We start from the raw sequence: 21,165 nt of genomic DNA, 5'->3' as shown, positions 1-21,165 counted from the left end.
CACTATGTCTTCCAAAATGTGACCATTTTTTTAGAAAAAGACTTTGGTCCAAAATTTGACAAAAACAACATACTATACTATGTCTAAATTTCTACATCGCCGTTAATGGGAGGCAGAGAGGGGGAGAATGACATACCGGATCGGCCACCCGACGTGGGATTCGAACCAGGGCCACCTGCAGAGGGGACAAAAGCTTCCTCTCGTGAGGCAGATCGGGTGCTCTACCTTCTGAGCTAAAGGAGCAGTTGAACACAGTTTTACTAGTAAGATTTATTCAGTCGGATATTTGACAAAAACGACATACTATACTATGTCGTCCAAAATCTGAACATTTTTTTGAAAAACATTTTTTTGGTCCAAAGCTTGACAAACAGGTCATACTATACTATGTAGTACGTCATACTACACTATGTCGTCCAAAATGTGACCACTTTTTGAAAAAAACATTTGGTCCTATACTATGTCGTCTTAAATCAGAAATTTTTTTGAAAAACATTTTTTTGGTCCAAAACTTGACAAAACGTCATACTATACCATGTAGTACGTCATACTACACTATGTCTTCCAAAATGTGACCATTTTTTTAGAAAAAGAATTTGGTCCAAAATTTGACAAAAACAACATACTATACTATGTTGTCCAAAATCTGACAATTTTGTTGAAAAACTTTTTTTGGTCCAAAACTTGACAAAAACAGCATACTATACTATGTCTAAATTTCTACATCGCCGTTAATGGGAGGCAGAGAGGGGGAGAATTACATACCGGATCGGCCACTCGACGTGGGATTCGAACCAGGGCCACCTGCAGAGGGGACAAAAGCTTCAACACGTGAGGCAGGTCGGGTGCTCTACCTTCTGAGCTAAAGGAGCAGTTCAATACAGTTTTTTTAGTAACATTTATTCAGTCGAATATTTGACAAAAACGACATACTATACTATGTATTCCAAAATCTGACAATTTTTTTGAAAAACATTTTTTGGTCCAAAACTTGACAAAAAGGTCATACTATACGATGTAGTACGTCATACTACACTATGTCGTCCAAAATGTGACCATTTTTTGAAAAAAAAATTTGGTCCAAAATTTGACAAAAATGACATACTATACTATGTCATCCAAAATCTGAACATTTTTTGAAAAACATTTTTTTGGTCCAAAACTTGACAAAAAGTTCATACTATACCATGTAGTACGTCATACTACACTATGTCGTCCACAATGTGACCATTTTTTGAAAAAAAAATTTGGTCTAAAATTTGACAAAAATGTCATACTATACTATGTCGTCGACCTCAATGTCATACTACACTATTTCGTCCAAAATGTGATTTAAAAAAAAATATATATTTTTTTTTCAAAAAAGATTTGGTCAAAACCAACCGATAGTGAATACAGTAAGCTGAAAAGCATAATGGCGCAATTAAAGGTAAAATGTAATGGTTTATTTAATTGACCGTGGCTTTTAGTTTATTCAATTCAATTAAATTGTATTTGTATCTCGCCAAATCACATCATACATCATCTCAAAGCAATGTACATAGACAACATCATGTAGAGCAGAGAAACCCAACAATTCACACAATGAGCAAGCAGTAGGCATCAGTGGAGAGAAAAAAAAACTCCCTTTTAAGAGGAAGAAATCTCTGACAGAACCAGACTCAAAGATGTGCAGCCATCTGCCTCGGTCGGCTGGGGTGAAATGAAAAACAGGGGACAGAGGACAGGTGAGGGAAAAGAGGGAGATGAGGTGAAGACAAGACGGAGGAGCAGATATACAACTGTATCAAGTTATAAGTTTATACAGGACAGTTAGAGTCAGTGATGACATGTTTATAGAACTATGATGTCAATTATATAAGCAGCAGCAGAAAAAAAAAAAAAAAAAAGTTGTATTTTTTACTTATATCAACTAATAATAATGGTGATGACATGTATGGTAATAATAATAATAGTAGTAGTAGTAGTAGCCTCAAAACTGGATCTGGATCCTGCAACCTGCAAGATGAGGACACACAGAGAGAGAGGGAGAGGGGAAAGGAAGGGAAGACAAACTACGGCGAGAAAGAACAAGGTTAATGACAATGAGTGAGTGTGCGTGCACCACAGGAATTCCCCAAGCAGTCTAGGTCTAAAGCAGTCCGGGTTTCCCTGAGCCAGGTCTAACTATAATATATATATATATATATATATATATATATATATATATATATATATATATATTTATATTTATATTTATATATATATATATATATATATATATCTATATATATATAGATATATATATATATATACACTGTATATGAACTGCTTATATGTGTTGTTACAAGAATTATGTTGTTTTCTTGGACGCTTCTATTCACTGATATACTGTATGCTAATAATAAACATTTTTGTAAAATGCAACATTTTGCTGTCACAGGAGTCAGGGATTTTATTTTTGTTCAAGAAAATAATGACAACATTAAGTACTTTTACGATGGTTAAAAAAAACAAAACAAAAAAAACAATTCCATTGAATATTAACCACAAATATGATTGTTTTGGTCTCATTGCTATGCTTTGTAGTTTGGTTTGAATTTCAAAGTTCAAATGTGTAACTGATTTCGGAGAGGTGGTTTAAAAATAAAGCTAACTTATCGTTATAATTACTATTATGGTTAATATCATGATCATAAAATATTGAAATGGAAATACAGTCAGGCCAGAAAACCTGCAGACTCTAACATGATGACTAAAACGTGCTTTATCGTAATATTAAAAAAAAATATATATAATAATAATATATATATATATTTAATATCGTCTTCATCTATTCACATTTCACACAAAGTTTTCATATTGTACGGTTACCTTTACAATTGCGCCGTTCCCGAGACGCCACATGACCGCGCTTCGCTGTGCTCGTACACAGCTGTGACGTCACTCTGGGAAATAATTTTTTTTGACTTTTTATGGCCTTTAGGAAGGTTTTACAAATATGAAAGTACATGCATTAAAAATATAGATTATAAAGATCTATAAAAGCCTATGTGCATGTCTCGAGGTGTCCTGTGGACACTTTTACAGGCGTCTCTTTTACTATTGCAGTCAATAGGAAAATTGTATGCTTTTTAGGACCAAGGAATATTTTTGGTTGCAGTACCCAGAGTGGCCACCATGGTGCTCTATCCAATACATCCATGAGAGAGACACGTGGGGCGCGGTTACGGTCCGCGACTCCTCGTTCGTTCATTCGAAGTTTGCGTCAACATGGCGGGCCTGGAGCTGCTTTCTGACCAGGGTTACCGCTTAGATGGACGGAAAGCCACCGAGCTACGTAAAGTTCAGGCCCGTATGGGAGTCTTCGCTCAGGCGGACGGCTCAGCATATTTGGAGCAGGGAAACACGAAGGCTCTGGCTGTAGTGTACGGTCCACATGAAGTAAGTATCCTGGCCGGTGGAGGAGTCTGTTAGCCAGCTATGCTACAAACTATCCAGCAAATAAACACAGCAGCTAGTATCTGCTCAGCAAAAACAAATGAACACGTGTTATTGTGTTTGTTGAAACTGATATATTTCATGTTAAGTCTATGTTGAAAGTGGTTAAACGATATATATTTTTTAAGAATTTATACAGGAAAGTCAGTTGTATTTTCTAAAAAATACCCATCATTTGTAACATATTATTTATAAGTTGAACATGAACATGTCAAGCAATTTTATTGTAGAAATATAGATAAAATATGAGATAATGCTAATGCTCTGAATAGGACATGTTTGCAGTAATAACGTGTACATGTCATGTGCATATTGATTTATTTAATTATATCTTAGTGATATTGTATTAGAGCAAGATAACAAAGTTCCATTTATTGGGTTTATTAGGATCACAACCAAAATCGAGTAAAATCTTCTAGTTCTGCAACGATTAATCAGTTATTAATCGAATACTAAATTAATTGTCACCTATTTTGATCATCGGTTTTAGTGTTGTTTCATTAATTAAAACAAGGTTCTTGATTTTTCAGCTTCCTAAATGTGAATATGTTCTGGTTTCTTTGCTCCATATAACAAATAAATCATTACAACATAATAATTTTGGATAACATCATAATTTCCCGGTTTGATAAATATGATCAACATGTTTCAACATTTCCTGACAATTTATGGATCAAACAATTACTTAAACAATCAAGAAAATAATCAACTGATTAATCGATTATCAAAATAATTGTGTGTTGCGGTCCTAATAGCTTCCTTCGGCCATAACCTCCTAGGTGTATGTAATGAAGAGGTGCTATGACATGCTTGTGTTTGTCATCCCCAGATGCGAGGTTCACGCAGCCGGACACTTCACGATCGAGCTGTCATTAACTGTCAGTATAGTATGGCCACATTCAGCACAGCTGAGAGGAAAAGAAGACCCCACGGGGACCGCAAGTCCACCGAGATGAGCCTCCACCTCAAGCAGACATTTGAAGCTGCTGTGATGACCCAGCTCTACCCACGCTCTCAGATAGACATCTATGTCAAGGTTGTTAATTAAATTGTATTTGGGATTTGCTTTTTGTGATTTGAATCAGTTTGAATATGTTTTTTTCTGCACTGAAATGTGTGTCAACATCTCTTTCCAAATAGATTCTGCAGTCAGATGGAGGCAACTACAGCGTGTGTGTGAATGCTGCCACTCTGGCGGTGATTGACGCCGGCATCCCCATGCGGGACTATGTGTGTGCCTGCACTGTCGGTTTTGTGGACGAGACACCACTTGCTGACCTTTGCTATGCGGAGGAAAGTGGAGGGGTGAGCTCTTTGGCCCTAGCACTGCTTCCCCGAGGTGGACAGATCGCACTGCTGCAGATGGACGCCAGACTGCATCAGGATCACCTAGAGGCTCTGATGGAAGCTGCGATGACGGCCTGTAAAGGCGTGAGCAAGGTGCTGGATCAGGTGGTCAGACAGCATCTTGAAGAAGTGTCAATGCTCACAGGAGAATGACACAGACATGGGGGGTTATATGAACTTTAGAGGGAGACGATAATGTTTTTTCTATTCATTCCTTACAGTTATGATGAACTTTTGTGTATATATGTGGCGGGTGACACAAACAATAAATATTTGAACTCTGCATCCTGTCTTTGCTGCTTATTTGTGACTGACTGCATTTACACATTTTACTTTTTGAGAAAGTTTTCTCACCTCTTAATCTGACCAACAACTATCATACACATACCAGGCTCAAACTGATGTGTCTTTATTTTGTGGTGCTTTTTATCTGCATCGATGGTGAATAGCACTTAAATGAGCATTTTAATCCACACAGACCACCTCGGCAGATGATTTAGTATTTGAATAATAAGTAATTGGTTGTTCTGGAACGCTTTAAACTGCGACATTTAATATTCCATTATTATTTGCTTCCTTTTTCTTTAAAAGCAATTTTTTTCCCTGAACCGGAAATCAGTCCGCCACACATCAAAGTCCCCGCAGGAACAAGGAAATAACTCATTTAGCAGCGGCTCCTATGTGTAGTGAATGAGCTTTACCTCGGGAGGTGGATGTAAACGGCTGCACCCTGAAAGGAGGTATGTGTAAAAGAAGATTTTACGAAGTTGTTAAAAATCGACAACATATACAATTATACCCGTCTGTGTTTTGCTTAGAACAGGTGTCTAGTAGTTTATCATGTTGCGAAGTCAGTCTGCTAGCTAACAGAAGGCTAACCATAGAGCTGTCAATAGCTGCCGCAGCAACACATTCACACAACCATTTGTTTCTCGGTAATAGATGGCTGTATAAAAACCCCAGCACGGCGTTGACGTATGTTAAATTTCAAATTATAAAATAATTGTGCATTTAAAGTGCGTGTGCTGCTTTCAGGGTCCAGGTTTCAGGACTGTACAGCAGACAACGGCAACATGGGACTGTTGTCTGATCCAAATAGAAGACGGGCTTTGATCGGCCTGCTCACCCGCCTGAATGCCCCCATCTGGTAAGTGTCTGCACAGGTCATGGGTTTTGATGTATGGGGAAATCAGTCTAAACAACCTCAAATAGAAGCAAAATAACAAGAAAAAGACGACAATGCCTGGAATCTCATATCTCTCTCCCTCTCAAACACACATCTCTGGTGTGAGGCCGATATGGTTCATACCCTGACACACTTGTATCATGCATTGATATAAATCCGTTATTCTTCCCATGACTAATGAATAGGTAACAACCAGTTTTGTGCAAACCTCCACTAAAGCTATTTAGTTTCTCACATCACCACCAAAATCTGAGCACCTCTCCTTCAGTCCATCCCCTACATCCTCAGAAAATGTAACATGTCTGTGCCTGGGATCTGTTGTTATAATAACATACCAATAACACCAGAATAAACAAATATTTTTTAAAAGCCAGTTTTACATTTATTTTACCTAATTACCATGCACCTGTCTATATACCTTAAATGATTTATTTCACTTCCTTGCCTCCATGTCAGCATCGTCTGTTACATGGCGGGCGTGGCCTGGTTCATGGGTTTATCTTTTGAGCCGTTTACCCTGCGGACGTACATGTCAGAGAATGCCATGGGGTCTACAATGGTGGAGGAGCGGTTTCCTGCAGGAGAGAGGGCGCTGGCCACTGGCAGAGAGTTTTCTGCTCATAAGAAGAAAATGGGGTAAGTGACATGCAGCTTTAATGAAACACACCAGACAGTCTGAATATAATCTGAGTTACACGATTATTAAAAACAAAATGTGTTAATTTTGTGATGCTATGTCTCACTGGATCTTATGTTTAAGATCCATACAATGACCTTAAACATTTGTGACTATTATGTGCAGTCGTGTGACCAGTTGTTTCTCTGCAGTGGGATGCCAGTGAATTGGCTGGTGAAGACCATGCAGGCCAGAGGGCTTGAGGTGTTTACACAGCGCTTCTCTCGTACTCTGCCGTTTCCTGATGAAAATAAAGAGAGATATGTGAGTTTGCGATGAAAGACATTGTTGTATTATTTGTGCTTCTCTTTTCTGATTTTTGCAAGTGACCATCCTCACCTTACACTTTCTACTCAGATGGTTAAAGGCACAAATGTGTATGGGATTCTTCGTGCCCCTAGAGCTCCAAGGACAGAAGCCCTTGTGTTGACTGCTCCCTGCAGCCCTGGTGATGAAAACAACCAGGCTGTGGGACTGCTGCTTGGTTTGGCACAGTACTTTAGGAGTGAGTACTCTTCATCTTCCTTCACCTATATGCAATCACAAATCAAGACACATACACAATATACTGGATAATTAGTGCATTATCCTCTCGCTCAGCTCTTTTGAGCGTTGTAGGTTTATGTAGTTGGATGGCCTCAACAAAACTGAATGGAATTTCAGTGTTTATTGATTGGATTGATGACTGTGCTGTTTTCCCTCAATAGACCAGATTTACTTGGCCAAGGACATCATCTTCCTCATAAATGAGCATGATCTGATTGGTATGCAGGCCTGGCTAGAGGGCTACCACCACACCAACACTACAGGTCAGTTCCTGCTTCCACACAATCAACATACATAGTGTTTGTCCTTGCTAGCATTGAATTATTCATTCACTCAGAGCTGATTTAAAAACAGAAACGGTGACTTTCTCAACTGAGTTTTCTTTGTCCACTTGTTCATCTAGGAATGGACTGGTCTCCGCTTCAGGGCCGTGGTGGTTCAATCCAGGCAGCTCTGTCCTTGGAGCTCAGCAGTAATGTGGTCACCAGTTTGGATCTGGTACTGGAAGGCCTCAATGGCCAGTTACCCAACCTGGACTTAGCCAACCTCTTCTATGCCTTCTGCCAGAAGATAGGAGTTCTTTGCACCATCCAGGGCAAGGTAAGATCTTGTCAATGCGTGGCACAGTTCTTATTTTCTCTGGAACAGAATGGAGATTACCTTGGTGTAGGATGAGCCCAATTTCCATTCTTCTTTTTCTACAGCTGCAGAGGAATGACTGGGACAGTGTATCTGGCTATAGTCATGCAGTCCAGACCATGATGCTTATGGTGATGAAGCAGGCCAGTGGGCGGCCTTGGGGGGATCATGGCCTGTTCCTGCGCTACCACATTGAAGCTGCCACCATCAAGGGCGTCAACAGCTTCCGCCAGGACAAGACGGACGCCACAACCATTGGCAGGTCAGAGCAAGGCTTATTTCTTCTTGAACGTTTGATCTCTCCATGTGCTTTAGCTGGAATTACACATTTTACAAGCTGATAACAGATGTTTTTGTTATACTTTAGGCTTCTGGAAGGAATGTACCGTAAGCTGAATAACCTCTTGGAGCGCCTGCACCAGTCCTACTTCTTCTACCTAATGCCCTCACTCTCTCACTTTGTCTCCATTGGCTACTACATGCCTGCCTTTGGCCTGCTCGCCGTCATCCTGCTGCTTCGCGTATCCTTTCCCAATCATTTTACTTACAGTTTAATAAGGTCAGATTACTTACTTATTTAGTACGTATTTTATTGCCAATATATGGTTGTTGTAAATTCCCTTGACAATGCTACAGGCCTTAGACTTATGGGTCCAACTTGTGACTCCACCACCTAAAACAGAAGACGGAAACATCGACATAGACCAGGTAAGAGACAAAAACATCTTGACAGATATTGAAACAATCACCATTTGAGCTGACAAATAATCACTTACAAATGAATAAAATCTGCTTCCTTCCAGCAGTCTGGTCCAGGTGTGCTGTCTGTGTTGACTCCTCTGGTGATCAGCCACCTGACCGGAGTGGCTCTGTATATGCTGCCAATTCGTTTTCAGGAGATGGCAGTTGAGCATTTCCCCGTGTCTGAGACTGAGGCTGTGGTCTTGACGGCTATTGCTGTTTACACAGCAGGACTGGCTTTGCCTCATAACACGAACAGGTAGCCATTGACACCTGCAACACCAAGTTAACATTTTGTTCTTTTAATACAGTTTTAATGTTCTCTTTCTAGTTTTTTCAAATGACTTCCTATATTAAGAATTACAATATTTAAATGTCTCACAATCAGATTTCAAATCAAAATGGCAATTTGGAACAACGCAGTTAGCGTATTACAAAGGTTGCAATTTAAAAAATACCTCGATTTCTAATGTTCGTATTTGGGTGCAAGTTGAGTCTCGACATCCTAATTTGAATACACAAAAGGACCTTGTGTTAGGAAAGGCTCTAGCTCTGAGACAAATACATTGAATTTGCCATTACACTGTTAATGGCCGTGCTTTAAGAGTTGATATGCAACAGTGTAATGGCAAATTTCAAATATAATCTAAACCCCCTCAGATTATTACTTCACATCTTCATATACATTTACACATTACATTTTCTCTCAGACCAGATCAATCACATGCTTTGAACATCACATCAAAAAGTCGGAATTTTCTGACCCTTATTTGAGCAGCTGAAATTACCAAATAAAACATAAAAAGGCACCTCGATGCAGAAGTGTGAGCAGGTATTTGTGCCGTTTCTGTTACAGACTCCTCACAGGTGAAGGGACCGAGCAGGGCTGGAGAGTGCTGAAGCTGGTGGCAGTGCTTTACCTGGCTGTGCTGTTAGGTTGCACCGCCCTCATTAACTTCTCCCTGGGCTTCATCCTGGCTCTCACCCTGGTGCCTGTGGCCGCCTTCATCACACCCCACGTCCCGAAGTAAGAAACTGATATTTTGTTTAAAAAACCTGCCTCATGTACGTCATAATAAAAATAATACTCAACAATCTTCTTCTTATCTTCAGAGTTCTCTCAGCCTTCATCTTGGTCATCCTCAGTCCAGCCTGCACCCTCCTCTTTTCAGTTTTTTTCTTCCAAGAGCTACAGGAGATGCCCGTCAGCTTCCAGGATGGGTGGTTGCTCTACCTGTCAGTCATCTCACAGGGCATCCTGGACCACTACCTGTACGGCTCTCTGGTTTACCCACTCATAGCCCTGCTGGTCTATCCTTGCTGGCTGCTTTTCTGGAACATCCTCTTCTGGAAGTGAATGCCAGTCCAGAACAATATTGTGGGCTGTCAGGAATTAAACAAACAACCTTTGGGGTGTTCTCAGGTTTGTCTTCAGTGGAGGAAGTATGAAGACTGACTGACAGAAAATAAGATAAAAATCTGTCACTGACTTGATAAGACTGCAGTGACTCATTTTTTAGATAGTGTTTTGGACTTTTAAGTATTTGATACATCATCTTAAAACATGCCATCTTGATCAAGCATAAGGGACTTTTTTTTTTTCAAAAACATGTCAAAATTATGTGGAGTTGATGATCTTTTTATAGTCACGTTTCTGTTGGGTGGCCTTCTCTGGAAGAAAAATCAGAATGGGGTTAAATGATTTTCTTTTTTTCAAGACTGCACTGCCTTTTGTTTAGCAGAATTGTAAATGACTGAAGAAGTTTCAACAGCAACAACGTGGTTTACTCTCACGGTAAACAGAAGAAACCAACAGTCACACACCTGCATCACTACATCTAATATATTTTGTACTTGCTTTGAGAACTGTCTTTGAAACATGTTTTTTTTCTTGTTATTTATAAATGCCAAAATAAAAGACTGGATCCTGTGTTTGAAGCATAATACTTACCTGTTGTTGTGGAAGTTCTCTTCAGCTGCTGGTGAAGAATGAAATAGTCTTCTGCTGACCGTTTTATTTTCTTTGCAATGAAAAGGTCAGTCAAGACACGAGTAGTCGAAGATGAAGACCCAGAGCATGACGAGAGCTAAACTTTTATACTTAAGGAACACCCTTTTCACAACCCTTTTTCTGTTGAAGAGGTCTGCCCCTGCAGGCCGTGCTTTCACACCCCTTTGTCTACTGCAGGTATCGGGGAAGTTGCAAATTTGTTAATAATATAACACAACTTGTGATTTGAAACTACTACAGTGTAAACTGTGTAGCATGTATGGTGAACTTGGAAATAAAATGGCAGCTCTGTGAATAATAAATCTTGTTAACTGCATGCTGTGGCTAGAGGCCATCGGAGTGGATCTCCACAGTGATTAAGACCATCTGGGTAATAGGAATGTCAACATTTTTATTTTTCCTAATTAATCTAGTCGAGGGACATCAAAGATAATGTGTAAAAAAAAAAAAATGTAACCAGATGGTGGCAAGAGAGAGAAAAGCAAAGGATCATGAAAATCTATTTCATTTGTGGTTGCAGCCACAAATTGTAAGCTCTCAAAATGGGTCACGAAATGTATCTGCTAAACATACAGTAGTTTGTGTCAGAACTGAATTTCATAGCAATCTAATAGTTGAGATACTTGAGACCAACAACAGGATAAAAATAGCTTATAAAAGACCGCACTGAAAGCCTGGTGGAGAACTACCATTTTGTCAATCAAACACGCTCGGTTAGAAAAATAGATCAAAACATTTGTTTAGTTGCATTATGTTTATTCTGCTAATGTAAGTTTTTACAGTATTATGTACTGGAAACAGGTCATTCCATTGCTGTCACAGCCCAGAGAGAATCTCGTAAAATTAAAACCGACTGATAAAATGAACATCGATTCATTCAATGCATCTCGATAAAAATAACACACTTAATACAATGTTATAAAAAATAAAAGCACTTGTCGACCCTGTAAAATGCAACATTCCTTCTCTGTTCTTCCCCCCCCCACGTTTTCATTCCCAAACATTTTGGCACCAAAAGACAACACACCTGAAGAGAGGAGGGGTGTTCAACCCAAGGCTGTCCTCTCACTTCACAGCTGGCACAAACCAAAAAGAAATGTACGACGCGTCCTCGCCTCCAAACACAATCATATGCAAAGAACTTATATCACCTCTCTCTCCCCTAAAATAAATATTAGTCAAGACACACAAACACGCACACACAGTCTCACACACGCACAGTCACACACACACCCTATGTAATAAATAAGAAAGAGGTCTGGCCAAATACAGATGTGTGTCATGGTCGTCGTGTTGTGTCTGTGTGGATGCTCGAAGCTTGATGCTGCAGTTCATCACCTGAGCCTCGACCATCGTTTCAGCCTGTGTCGTCATGCTACAGTGCGTCCAACGCTCCGAGTCCTCGGCAGAGAACTCTCAGTGCACTTCGAGGTTTCGATGCATTTTGTCAACATGTATGTGGGGGGGCGGTGGTGGGGATGCAGTATCCTGTGTGTCTGTGTGTGTGTGCGTGTGTAAGTACGTGAGAGATTGCAACCAGAGGGTGATGACGAGCAGTCAGCTGCTGCTGCTGCTGCTGCTGATTAAACCAGTCTCTCCGCGGTCCTCTCTCCTTCCTTTGTCCTGAGTGAGAGATGAAAATAGAGAGCAGAGAGTGTGAATGGCTGAGTTTGCATGAATATCACTGACATAGTGTTATCACAAAAAAAGAGAACACACGAGTATTGAATTGTAGAATTTCATGATTTACCTGCAGGATGTGTGTGTCGGGTCTGGCTGTGGCACAGATCTCACAGCCTGGACGAGACATTTTGTTGATGAAAGTGCATGAGGGACAAGCCCACTCTGTCTGCTGAGAGGACAGAAGTTGAAGCACTAATCAGGTTCAGGGTAAATTTTACTATTTTGCTGACTAATTTCAGAGTCTGACAGCTCATAGATTACGACAGGATGTCGATAGAATCAAGCAGCAGCTCTTCTTCTGAATGATGATGAGATATTGCACAGCTTATTGAGAATATAGAAAGATTGCATACAGTACCTGGGTTTTACTGGCTTTGTTGGTGTGATCATTAAGTCGCAGATTCTCTAAGTTGAGGACATCTTTGATGTCGCCGGGTCTGTCACAACCTCCACTTGTGCTCCCTTAAGTTGACGAGAAGAAACGTCCCATTAGATCACTGACCTCCCTTTCTCCAACACTCTAAATCTGCTCCTAAGGTCATTCAGTCTCAATTCATTAGCCGTCCTAAGGACCCATTCTACTCCCTTTTATTGACACTTTAATCCTTGTACTTTGATGTAAAGTTGTTTTTAATCTGTGTACTTGTTTTTAATATAAATCACAGCTGTTACCTTCTACTGTACTGTATATCAGATCGACACTGTGGGACATTTATGAACCAAATTAAGTATATAAGGTTTTGTAAATGTCAACTGCCACATAGCTTCACTTCTTCATGTTTACAAAAACACTGCTGGTCTAATGTTAATTTAGCATTGGGATTACAGTCATTTCTGTACAGTTATAAACCTCAATAAATTCATCCAAGTGGAAATGTTTCAATTCTTTTGTTATTTGTGGCTGACAGAAGTGTCGAATCCACAGTTTTCCCCAGACACACAATATCTGCTCTGGTGAGGTTCAGCTGGATTTGATCCAGATTTAGGACTTCAGTCTGGTCTTCAGCAAGTGATCGGTTGAATGAAGTTAAGGGACACGTTTGGCTCAGCAAACACTGACATTTTTGCCACAGAAATGTGACACAAAGGTAAGATATTGAACTGACCCTGGTTGTCGTGCGTTAGCCTTGAGGGCAGAGTGCTATAAGCCCTCCAATCTTGCGAGGTAGGTCCATTGCCCGGCGGGAGAGGCGGGGCGAGGAGAGAACTCTCCAGGTCCTGCTGGAAAAGCTGGCGGGTGACGCGGGCCTGTCGGGCAGAGATCAGGTAGAGGTACGCTGTATCGCCGTCCTTCTGCACCCCGTACGATGCTAATGACCTCGGCTCTGTGCACAAACACTGACCGATCACCCAGCGCTGCACGCGAGGGTGGAAACCGTACTCGAGAAACACCTGGAGAAGAAGAACAGAGGGATTCAGTGGAGCTGCAGAAGCCACCGTGGGATATATTTTAAATACAAGATGGATAGATTTATTTTAACCTGTTGCTTGAGAGCAGCCACGGTCATGTAGGGAAACACTTTCACTGTGACACAACAGGAAGATGAAACATCCTCCACTACGACAGATAAACTGTAACACAGATAAGACACCGTAAGTTACGCAAGTGACCTCAACTCACACCATCCCATCCTCACAATTCTCACCTGATCTCCCCCTCAGCGTAGTTCTTCTCAGACAGCTGAATTGTCAGCACTGCTTTCTGCCGTGCCAGAGCAGATGCATGCTGGGAAGCAGCTTGAGTGTCACCTGCTTCGATCGCCCTGGCGAGCTCCAAGCACAGCTCTTCTAAAAATCGACAAGGCGGCAATGGAAAGTGACATTTGGAGCATGTTTTTTGTAGAAGGAGGGGGAAAAAATGCCACAGGATGACACAAAGTGACACTCACCTGTGACCGGCAGTGAAGCTGAACTCCACTGCTCCAGAGCTGCTGCCGTGTGGTTCAGTTTTCCATCGTTTTCGTATGTGTTTATATTTGCAACTGTCAGAAGAGAAGCGATACAACATCATCAACTGATATTAGACGTTATCTTATCGGCCCTTGGTGGATAAAATACCACTCCAACAAGATCAAACCTGACTCACAGGGAAAATAAAAGTCTCATTTGTATTTTGGTCACAGACTCAAGCTACCATTTTTCTTAGGTACTGTACATTCAATTTTTCACAGGGAATTTATTTCCAATATTACACTTTAACTAATCATTTCTTTTCTAATAATTTCCAGATTGCAGTAGCAGACAGTGTTGTCATCTCATCTTTAAGCTCTTTGCTTTCCTTTTATTCAGATTTCACCTGCAAAACAGATGCAAAACTGAACACTATTCACACAAGTGTGTGCTATAAATATTTATTATGATAGTGTGGGAAAGGGCTGAAGGTCCAACCCATTGTTGTCCTTTATTATTGAATCAAATTAAACCATTCGTCATTCTACTTAGTTTTATCTAAGTCTATACATAGCATTTGTGGTTTAGCCTGAAGGTCTAATAAAGTCTAATAGTATAATTGTTTTTCAGGTGGCATCATGAAGTTTGTCTTTCTTCTTCTCTCTAATCCAGATTTATTTATAAAGCACAGTTAACGCAGTTGGCCAAAATGCTGTACAGACATGACAAATAAAAATGTAAAAAACAATAAAAGACAGTAAAACAATAAAAACAAAAAACAAAGCCAACATCTCAAACGGAGTTAAAAGCCAAAAACTTCAATGTCCACTTAATAACTGGTGATATGCAGTTTGAAAATTAGATAACCAATAAATCTTGATCATCCAAGAGCTATTTCTCCTTTAAGAACTAGAGTCACAGAGTCTGTGTGACAATTACAAGAACTACTAATTTTGTAACCATTTAGGAATCACAAAGACCAGTTATTAAGTGTTAGTCTTCTTTCAAATATCCAAATAGTTTGTTGAGGAATAAAGAAGACGGGCGTCATGCTGACCTCTATGTGCCTCTCTGAGCGACGACATCACCACGGTGGCCCACTCCTCAGCCTCGCGGTCGCAGCGGAAGTTGAAGCGAATGCAGTCGTGAGGCGGAGCGGCGAGACGCATTTCGTGGCAGCGAGGAGACTTGACCTCGTACTGAACAGCGCGCAGGTCAAACTCAGCAATGAACTAAGGGAAATTGACACAAACAAGCCATGAAGGCATTCTGGGAGCAACTAAACAAAAACTCCTGTGTACTTGTGCCAGTAAATTGTGTACTAATATATGTCACAGAATTTGTTTTCTACCCTGTAAATACAACACAACCCTTTAAATTGCAACAAGTCTCAAGTTTCTGTTTTCCGCGGCTCTCACTTTTGCACCATAGCCGACTTTGAAATGCGTCGCAAAACTGATTTGTGTGGCCGAGCGACGCACCTAAAGTCTTTGGCTGGGAACAGCAAAGGGCTTGTCGAATATAATCTTTAGACTTTCACTGTGGCAATGAAGGGAAACATTCAAAAGGTTCTGAAGTCTTTTGTAAGAGGACAAACACAGGTAAGAGGGCTTTACCAGCGTGTGCGTGAGTGTGTAAATGTGATCTGACTCAGCCGAGGCAGATGAGGTCAAACATAAGAAGGTGAGATCAAAGTACAACTATGTAAATCATGAAAGACGCATGTCAACAGCAGGAGGGCAATCTGTTAAACATCAGATGAAAAGCATGTCAGATTTTTGGGAAAATGGCGCATGGTGAACCTGACAAACAAAGGATTTAAGAGTTATATGTGGAGTGAGTGACAGAGTGCAAAATAAGGGCAACTTCAAGAATGTCATCTGTGTCAATGCTATTGTCAGTAATCACCTGTAATACTGAAAGAGAGGGAATAAGTTGTTTATGTACTAACATGTGTCCCTCAGTGCAACATTGGACAAAAAAAAATACACACTAATATTTTTAAATAATAAAAACACTGCATTGAACTCACTACTGCTTTATATTATACTTAGAGTTTACCATCTTTGGATTATGTTTTTTTTTTTTCGATTTCTTCATCTACATCCTTTGTGCAAAGGCATCATTCATCTTAACCACACCAAACATCAGTATGTAGCCAAAGCTTATTCTAAAGAAATTCTGGTTTCATGGTTTCAATGTTATCTGATAATAAAATATGTTTAATTAGAGATTACAGGGCTTAAATGGGACTTGTGAATCATGTGTTTGTTTAAAAAAAAAAAAAAAAGGAGGGTGAGAGAGAGATGAGCAGTCTTCCAGCAAAATACTGAAAGGAAAGTGAAAAGGTGCTTCAATTATATATGACAAGCAGAATGTGTATTTTGGTTTGTTTGTAGAGGAAACACCAGAGAGGGAAAACAACCCACATGCCTTCCGACTAAATTCAGCATAGTCTAACAGATGAATGACTTCCCCTCGATGATCACTTTAACATGTTGTGGTTGAAGGTTATGCTGAAAATGAAAGTGAAAATAAAAAACACTCACACTGTATACTGACAGCAGTTCTAGGCAGTGGACATTATGAATGTTATACCATTTCACAAATCTAATATGTATAAATAAACCCACATCATTATTATTATTGAGTAACATAAATCAAAAAAACAAAGCCGGGGTTTTCATGACATTTTGAGGGGATGTCAGTTATGGCCCAGGGAAGAAATTATTTTTGGTTGAGATTCACACATGAATCACAAAAAAAAAAATCATGATTCAAGATTTTTTTTCAGAATCGTTTATCATGCAAGATAGAGAAGTGTATTGACGTGAGAAGCTTTGTGCTCCGTGCTTCCTCTCAGTGACGATCCAGTTATAATCATTTCTTCCTCGGGCAATAACCTACATCCCCAGAAAACATGATCAAAATCCAGCTTTAATGTTTTGAGTTTTGCTGCTCTCAAGCACAGTGAAAACTTAACCCCCTCGAGGAAGATATTAAGTCACTGGGGGGGGGGAAGTTATTTTTTACTATACATGTGACACATACCGATGTTATAGTGGATGCAGGGGGAAATTCTTGGGTGATGTTGCAAGTTGTAACCACCTGCCCTGATGCAGAAATGCACTGAATTAAATTTGATGTGAATGTAGCCCCTAATCTGAATCTGTGGAGCTGCATGTCCCTCGTAGTCTGATTCATAATCAAATACAGAACTGACTCAGCGGTTTATCGCAAACATATTCACACACGTGCAACTTTTTTTAGGTACACAGGTATGTGACGTGTCAGGAGTGGTACCTGCCTGGTGTGTCCTTCTGCTGCTGTATCACATCTGCCATTTGCTTTTTGAGTGGTTATTTTCAGTTTTCGTTACCTTTCTATCACCTCAAACTATTGTGGCCATTCTCCACTGACATCGACAAGGCATTTTAGCCCAGATAACGGCTGCTAACATGATTTTTTTTGTGACCAGTCTTTGTAAACTAGAAGATCCCAGTAGATTTCTGACATACCCAGACTAGCCTGTCACTTTCATCCCAACTCAGACGCTCAGTTTGAACTTCAGCAGGTCTTTCTGACCATGTCAACATGCTTAAATGCAGTGAGTTGCTGCCATGGGATTGGCTGATCAGGTCATTGGATTATGAGCCAATGCAATATCAGCAACAGTCAGATACTGGTCAAAATCACTGGGTCAGATCTGAGAATTAAAATGTAAAATAGAATATGATACAAAAACTAAGACATAATGGATTCACTTAGGAGACAAAAACATAACCAAGTCCTATTGTGGGCTGTTCTTCTATTCTTTTATGAGAGCAAAATATTTGTTAAACAGTTAAAATATTATGTTTTGAAAACAGCTGGTTGTGGCTAGACAGTAATGCATCACCACAAAAGTGTTGTTAGCATCTTGTAGCTTAAAAACTGTGTTTTCACACCATTCTTTTAGAATCAAAATAAATTACAGATAATTAAGGACTGCTTTTTTCTCATGAGTGAAAGATTAAGAAAAACCTGTAAATTGGGGTTTTATACTTGTTAAGAACAGAAATCAACAAACACATTTCAATATGTGAGGCATTACAAGTTGTACCTCGCAGTGTGTCTGTGTAACGCATTAACCGTATATTGAACCTCTGTTATGTTATGATTTAAGGATGTTATATAGTTATTGACTTGACCCAGTCCTAACAGTGATATTATGGACTATTCCTGCAGCCATTTGTGCATCATCTGATATTATTTTGAATTGGTAACCCAGATATTTCCAAGAGCTCCAGTACATTAATAACAACTTCATTATATCGACATTACTGGACTATTATGTAACAGGAATTTGTATTTGTCAAACCACAACACATCTGCCACAATCCACAAGTAATTCCCAAACCAGTCTCTGGGAATGACTTACAGGTGTAAAATGATTATTGATATCGGTATCGTACATATCATAGGTATGGAGGTAGGAGTATCGTATGGAGAGTGTTATCGGCTATCCCTACAATCCAGCAGCTGAGCAGGTGTACATAAATACGTCGCCAATGAGTGAAGACATTTTAACTTGAAACCACCTGCTCTTATGTTCCCATGTACTGTGGAGCTTCATGTCTCTGGTAGTCTGATCCATATGTGTTCACAGGCCCTTGTTGAAAATACAAATATGATTCAGTGGTTCATGACAACCGTATATAAAAGCACATAGTGACAGAGCGTACATATTTTAAAACGCACAGGTGTGTGTGCACGTATGTATGTAAGCGCTCACCACACAGCGGTTTCCGCTCGTATCTCGCAGCGCCAGTCTGAACTCTCCGGCCCGGATCGGGTCCATGCTGAGCTGGAGGCGCAGAGTCTCGCTGCCTGCACCGGGGAGGCACAAGGGTCGTATCCCGGAATGACACACGGAAACACGGACCGACATGAGAACAGTAGTGCAACACGCCGTCGGCGTAGGCCCGCCGCACACAGCTTGCTGTGACGAGGCAGGCACCGGGGCTGGAGGAGCCCAACCGCCCGAGCTGAGTGCCATGTCGCGGGCACCAGAGGCGGGATTATGGGCTGTCTGACCGCCTCTCTCCTGATGTGAGTGCTGGCAGCGGCTGCTGTGTGGCTTAAAAGGCTCCCCGGTGTTTGGAAAGAACGTGCCTCTTCACAGGAAGGCTATGGTTTTCTCCTCTACTTGCAGATTCTTCCATAGCTGCCCGACCAAAGCACGGAGCGAAAATAAAACACAACAGGAAGTGCGGGAGTACGTCCCTTATTTATGTCCGTGGAGGAACGTGGCAGTGAAAGCGAAACAGCTTCGAGATTATGCAAATTCAGTTGTATGTTTGTAGCAGGACAAATATATATGCATGCTCTCCTTCATTAAGATTGTAATGTTAACGTTTAAAGCACATAATACGTGTTTTAATGTTTGCTTTTATTGGGTTTGATAAATGTATTTGTCTGTTGAATTAATCATACTGTATATAATTGTTTTTTATTATTATTTTGGTGAATTCAATCTATGATTATTTTGTAAAAGCACTTTATAACCTTAAAAAAATGATAACAGCAATAATGTAATTGTAATTATTATAATTCAACAAACAAAAAATACAATGCATTGTATTTGGGTGAAGAGTCATTTCAGCATTTACAAATGACTTAATCCAAATGATAAGAAATTATGGATTTCTTCATAGGGTTTATCTGACTGCAGTGAAGTCATTGGAAATGCAAGACAAATACATATTTGTTGTGGGTAGAAAGCGTTTTGAATGAGAAGTGAAATTCTTTTAAGAACAAACAAGTATAGTTTCTCCTGATTTAAAGCTTTTGGATAACTATGACCTGGATAAATGTGAATCTTCACAGACAATAAAATGGTTTGTCCATTACTGTTCTATAGTCTATTGGGGGAGCTATTGAAAAAGAAAAAAGAAAAGACAATATAAGAAGCACCAACATTGACGTAAAAGAAATGTATCTGATTTGTGTCAGTGGGTAAAATTGCTGAGTCCATTGACATGTGGAATATCCTCTAAGAAGAGGACTTTGCAGTCAGTTAGCAAGTTTTTTTTTTTTTTTTTAATCAAATATCCAACCTTAAAACTAACTTCACAGGCTGAGCTGAAACATTAACACACATCCACCCACAGTGTCTCAAGGAAATTATTACTTCAGGTGAAATGCAGAGTCCATGAATGTTGAGTAGATGGAAATATGGGGTAATATTATTGATGTGGGATTGCTGTCAAGAATGACACCCAGACTCTTAACCTGAGAGGAGGGAGAAAGGTGGAGCTATCAATGGTGAGGGGAAAACTATCAACTTTGGATGGTGTGTGTATTTCGTGCCAATAATGAGAATTTCTATTTTGTTACTGTTTAATTTGAGGAAATTTGAGGTGAGGGAGAGGGGTGGGGGTGTGAAATTGGTGAGCTGGATAAATAGAACTGGGTATCATCCATGAAGCATTGGAGATATTACCACGGGGAAGGAGATGCTAAAGAGGAGGGGCCCCAGGACTGACCCCTGGGGCACACCTGTAGACACCAATACAACATAATCTTTTGAGGAGAAATTGTGCCAAAGGCCACAGGTCAAGGAGGATGTGAATAGTGAATACCAGCAGTTTTGAAATGTGATGGAACAATTCCCGTGGCGAGTGAAGTGTGGATGATGGCAGAAATGAAGGGAAGGCGCGACAGTACGGACCATTTGACCAGAGCCCTGTGGAGGGGTTCAAGCCGACATGTGGAGGGCTTGGATTTATGGATGAGTTTTTTATGGACGAGGTGCACTATAACAATGCTGACTGATACTGGTTTCTAAATGGATATATTGTTATTCATCTGAGTTTGACAGCCAGGATTAAAGACAAGATATAATGAAAGTGTATTTTTGGAGAAATATTTCCAAATAGGATTAATCAGTAAAAAAGCTGTCAAAAGAAGGTTGTCCTGGAATCT

The 21,165-nt window shown here is 40.1% G+C and overlaps 3 protein-coding genes across 4 annotated transcripts; 2 read left to right on the top strand and 1 right to left on the bottom strand.

Moving 5' to 3' along the window:
- Positions 1-3,252: 3,252 nt before the first annotated feature.
- Positions 3,253-5,040, top strand: exosc4 (exosome component 4; the record flags this gene model as incomplete). The annotated part of the gene is made up of 3 exons (XM_083890118.1): positions 3,253-3,423; positions 4,310-4,516; positions 4,621-5,040. 3 exons carry the CDS (start codon positions 3,253-3,255, stop codon positions 4,978-4,980), a joined length of 738 nt encoding a protein of 245 aa, XP_083746244.1. The 3' UTR covers positions 4,981-5,040.
- Positions 5,041-5,528: 488 nt separating this feature from the next.
- gpaa1 (glycosylphosphatidylinositol anchor attachment 1) lies at positions 5,529-9,972 on the top strand (the record flags this gene model as incomplete). Its single annotated transcript, XM_083889278.1, has 13 exons — positions 5,529-5,567; positions 5,863-5,974; positions 6,470-6,649; positions 6,842-6,953; positions 7,047-7,194; positions 7,397-7,498; positions 7,639-7,835; positions 7,940-8,136; positions 8,242-8,395; positions 8,511-8,582; positions 8,678-8,874; positions 9,472-9,642; positions 9,729-9,972. Exons 2-13 carry the CDS (start codon positions 5,901-5,903, stop codon positions 9,970-9,972), a joined length of 1,848 nt encoding a protein of 615 aa, XP_083745404.1. The 5' UTR covers positions 5,529-5,567; positions 5,863-5,900.
- Positions 9,973-11,424: 1,452 nt separating this feature from the next.
- On the bottom strand, positions 11,425-19,404 carry sharpin (SHANK-associated RH domain interacting protein). Of its 2 annotated transcripts, none has more exons than XM_083890237.1 (9): positions 18,974-19,404; positions 15,257-15,431; positions 14,199-14,291; positions 13,956-14,097; positions 13,791-13,881; positions 13,416-13,701; positions 12,668-12,771; positions 12,377-12,478; positions 11,425-12,249 (listed from the first exon to the last, which is right to left on the bottom strand). In XM_083890237.1, exons 1-9 carry the CDS (start codon positions 19,235-19,237, stop codon positions 12,184-12,186), a joined length of 1,323 nt encoding a protein of 440 aa, XP_083746363.1. In that variant the 5' UTR covers positions 19,238-19,404; the 3' UTR covers positions 11,425-12,183. The 2 variants fall into 2 exon arrangements, with proteins under 2 accessions (XP_083746363.1, XP_083746364.1); XM_083890238.1 differs by having other exon boundaries at positions 12,377-12,475.
- Positions 19,405-21,165: the final 1,761 nt, after the last annotated feature.

Source organism: Microchirus variegatus, assembly GCF_963457635.1.
Source record: "Microchirus variegatus genome assembly, chromosome: 5".
Taxonomy (NCBI): Eukaryota; Metazoa; Chordata; class Actinopteri; order Pleuronectiformes; family Soleidae; genus Microchirus; species Microchirus variegatus.
This window is presented reverse-complemented; position numbering and strand designations above follow the sequence as displayed.

Excerpts from the sequence above, each read along its gene's own strand:
- sharpin (XM_083890237.1), bottom strand. The coding sequence starts at position 19,237 with ATGGCACTCAGCTCGGGCGGTTGGGCTCCTCCAGCCCCGGTGCCTGCC. Across the intron at positions 14,292-15,256 it reads GCTCAGAGAGGCACATAGAG|TTGCAAATATAAACACATAC; the intron begins GTCAGCATGACG and ends CTCTTCTGACAG. Across the intron at positions 13,702-13,790 it reads TGGCTGCTCTCAAGCAACAG|GTGTTTCTCGAGTACGGTTT; the intron begins GTTAAAATAAAT and ends CTTCTTCTCCAG.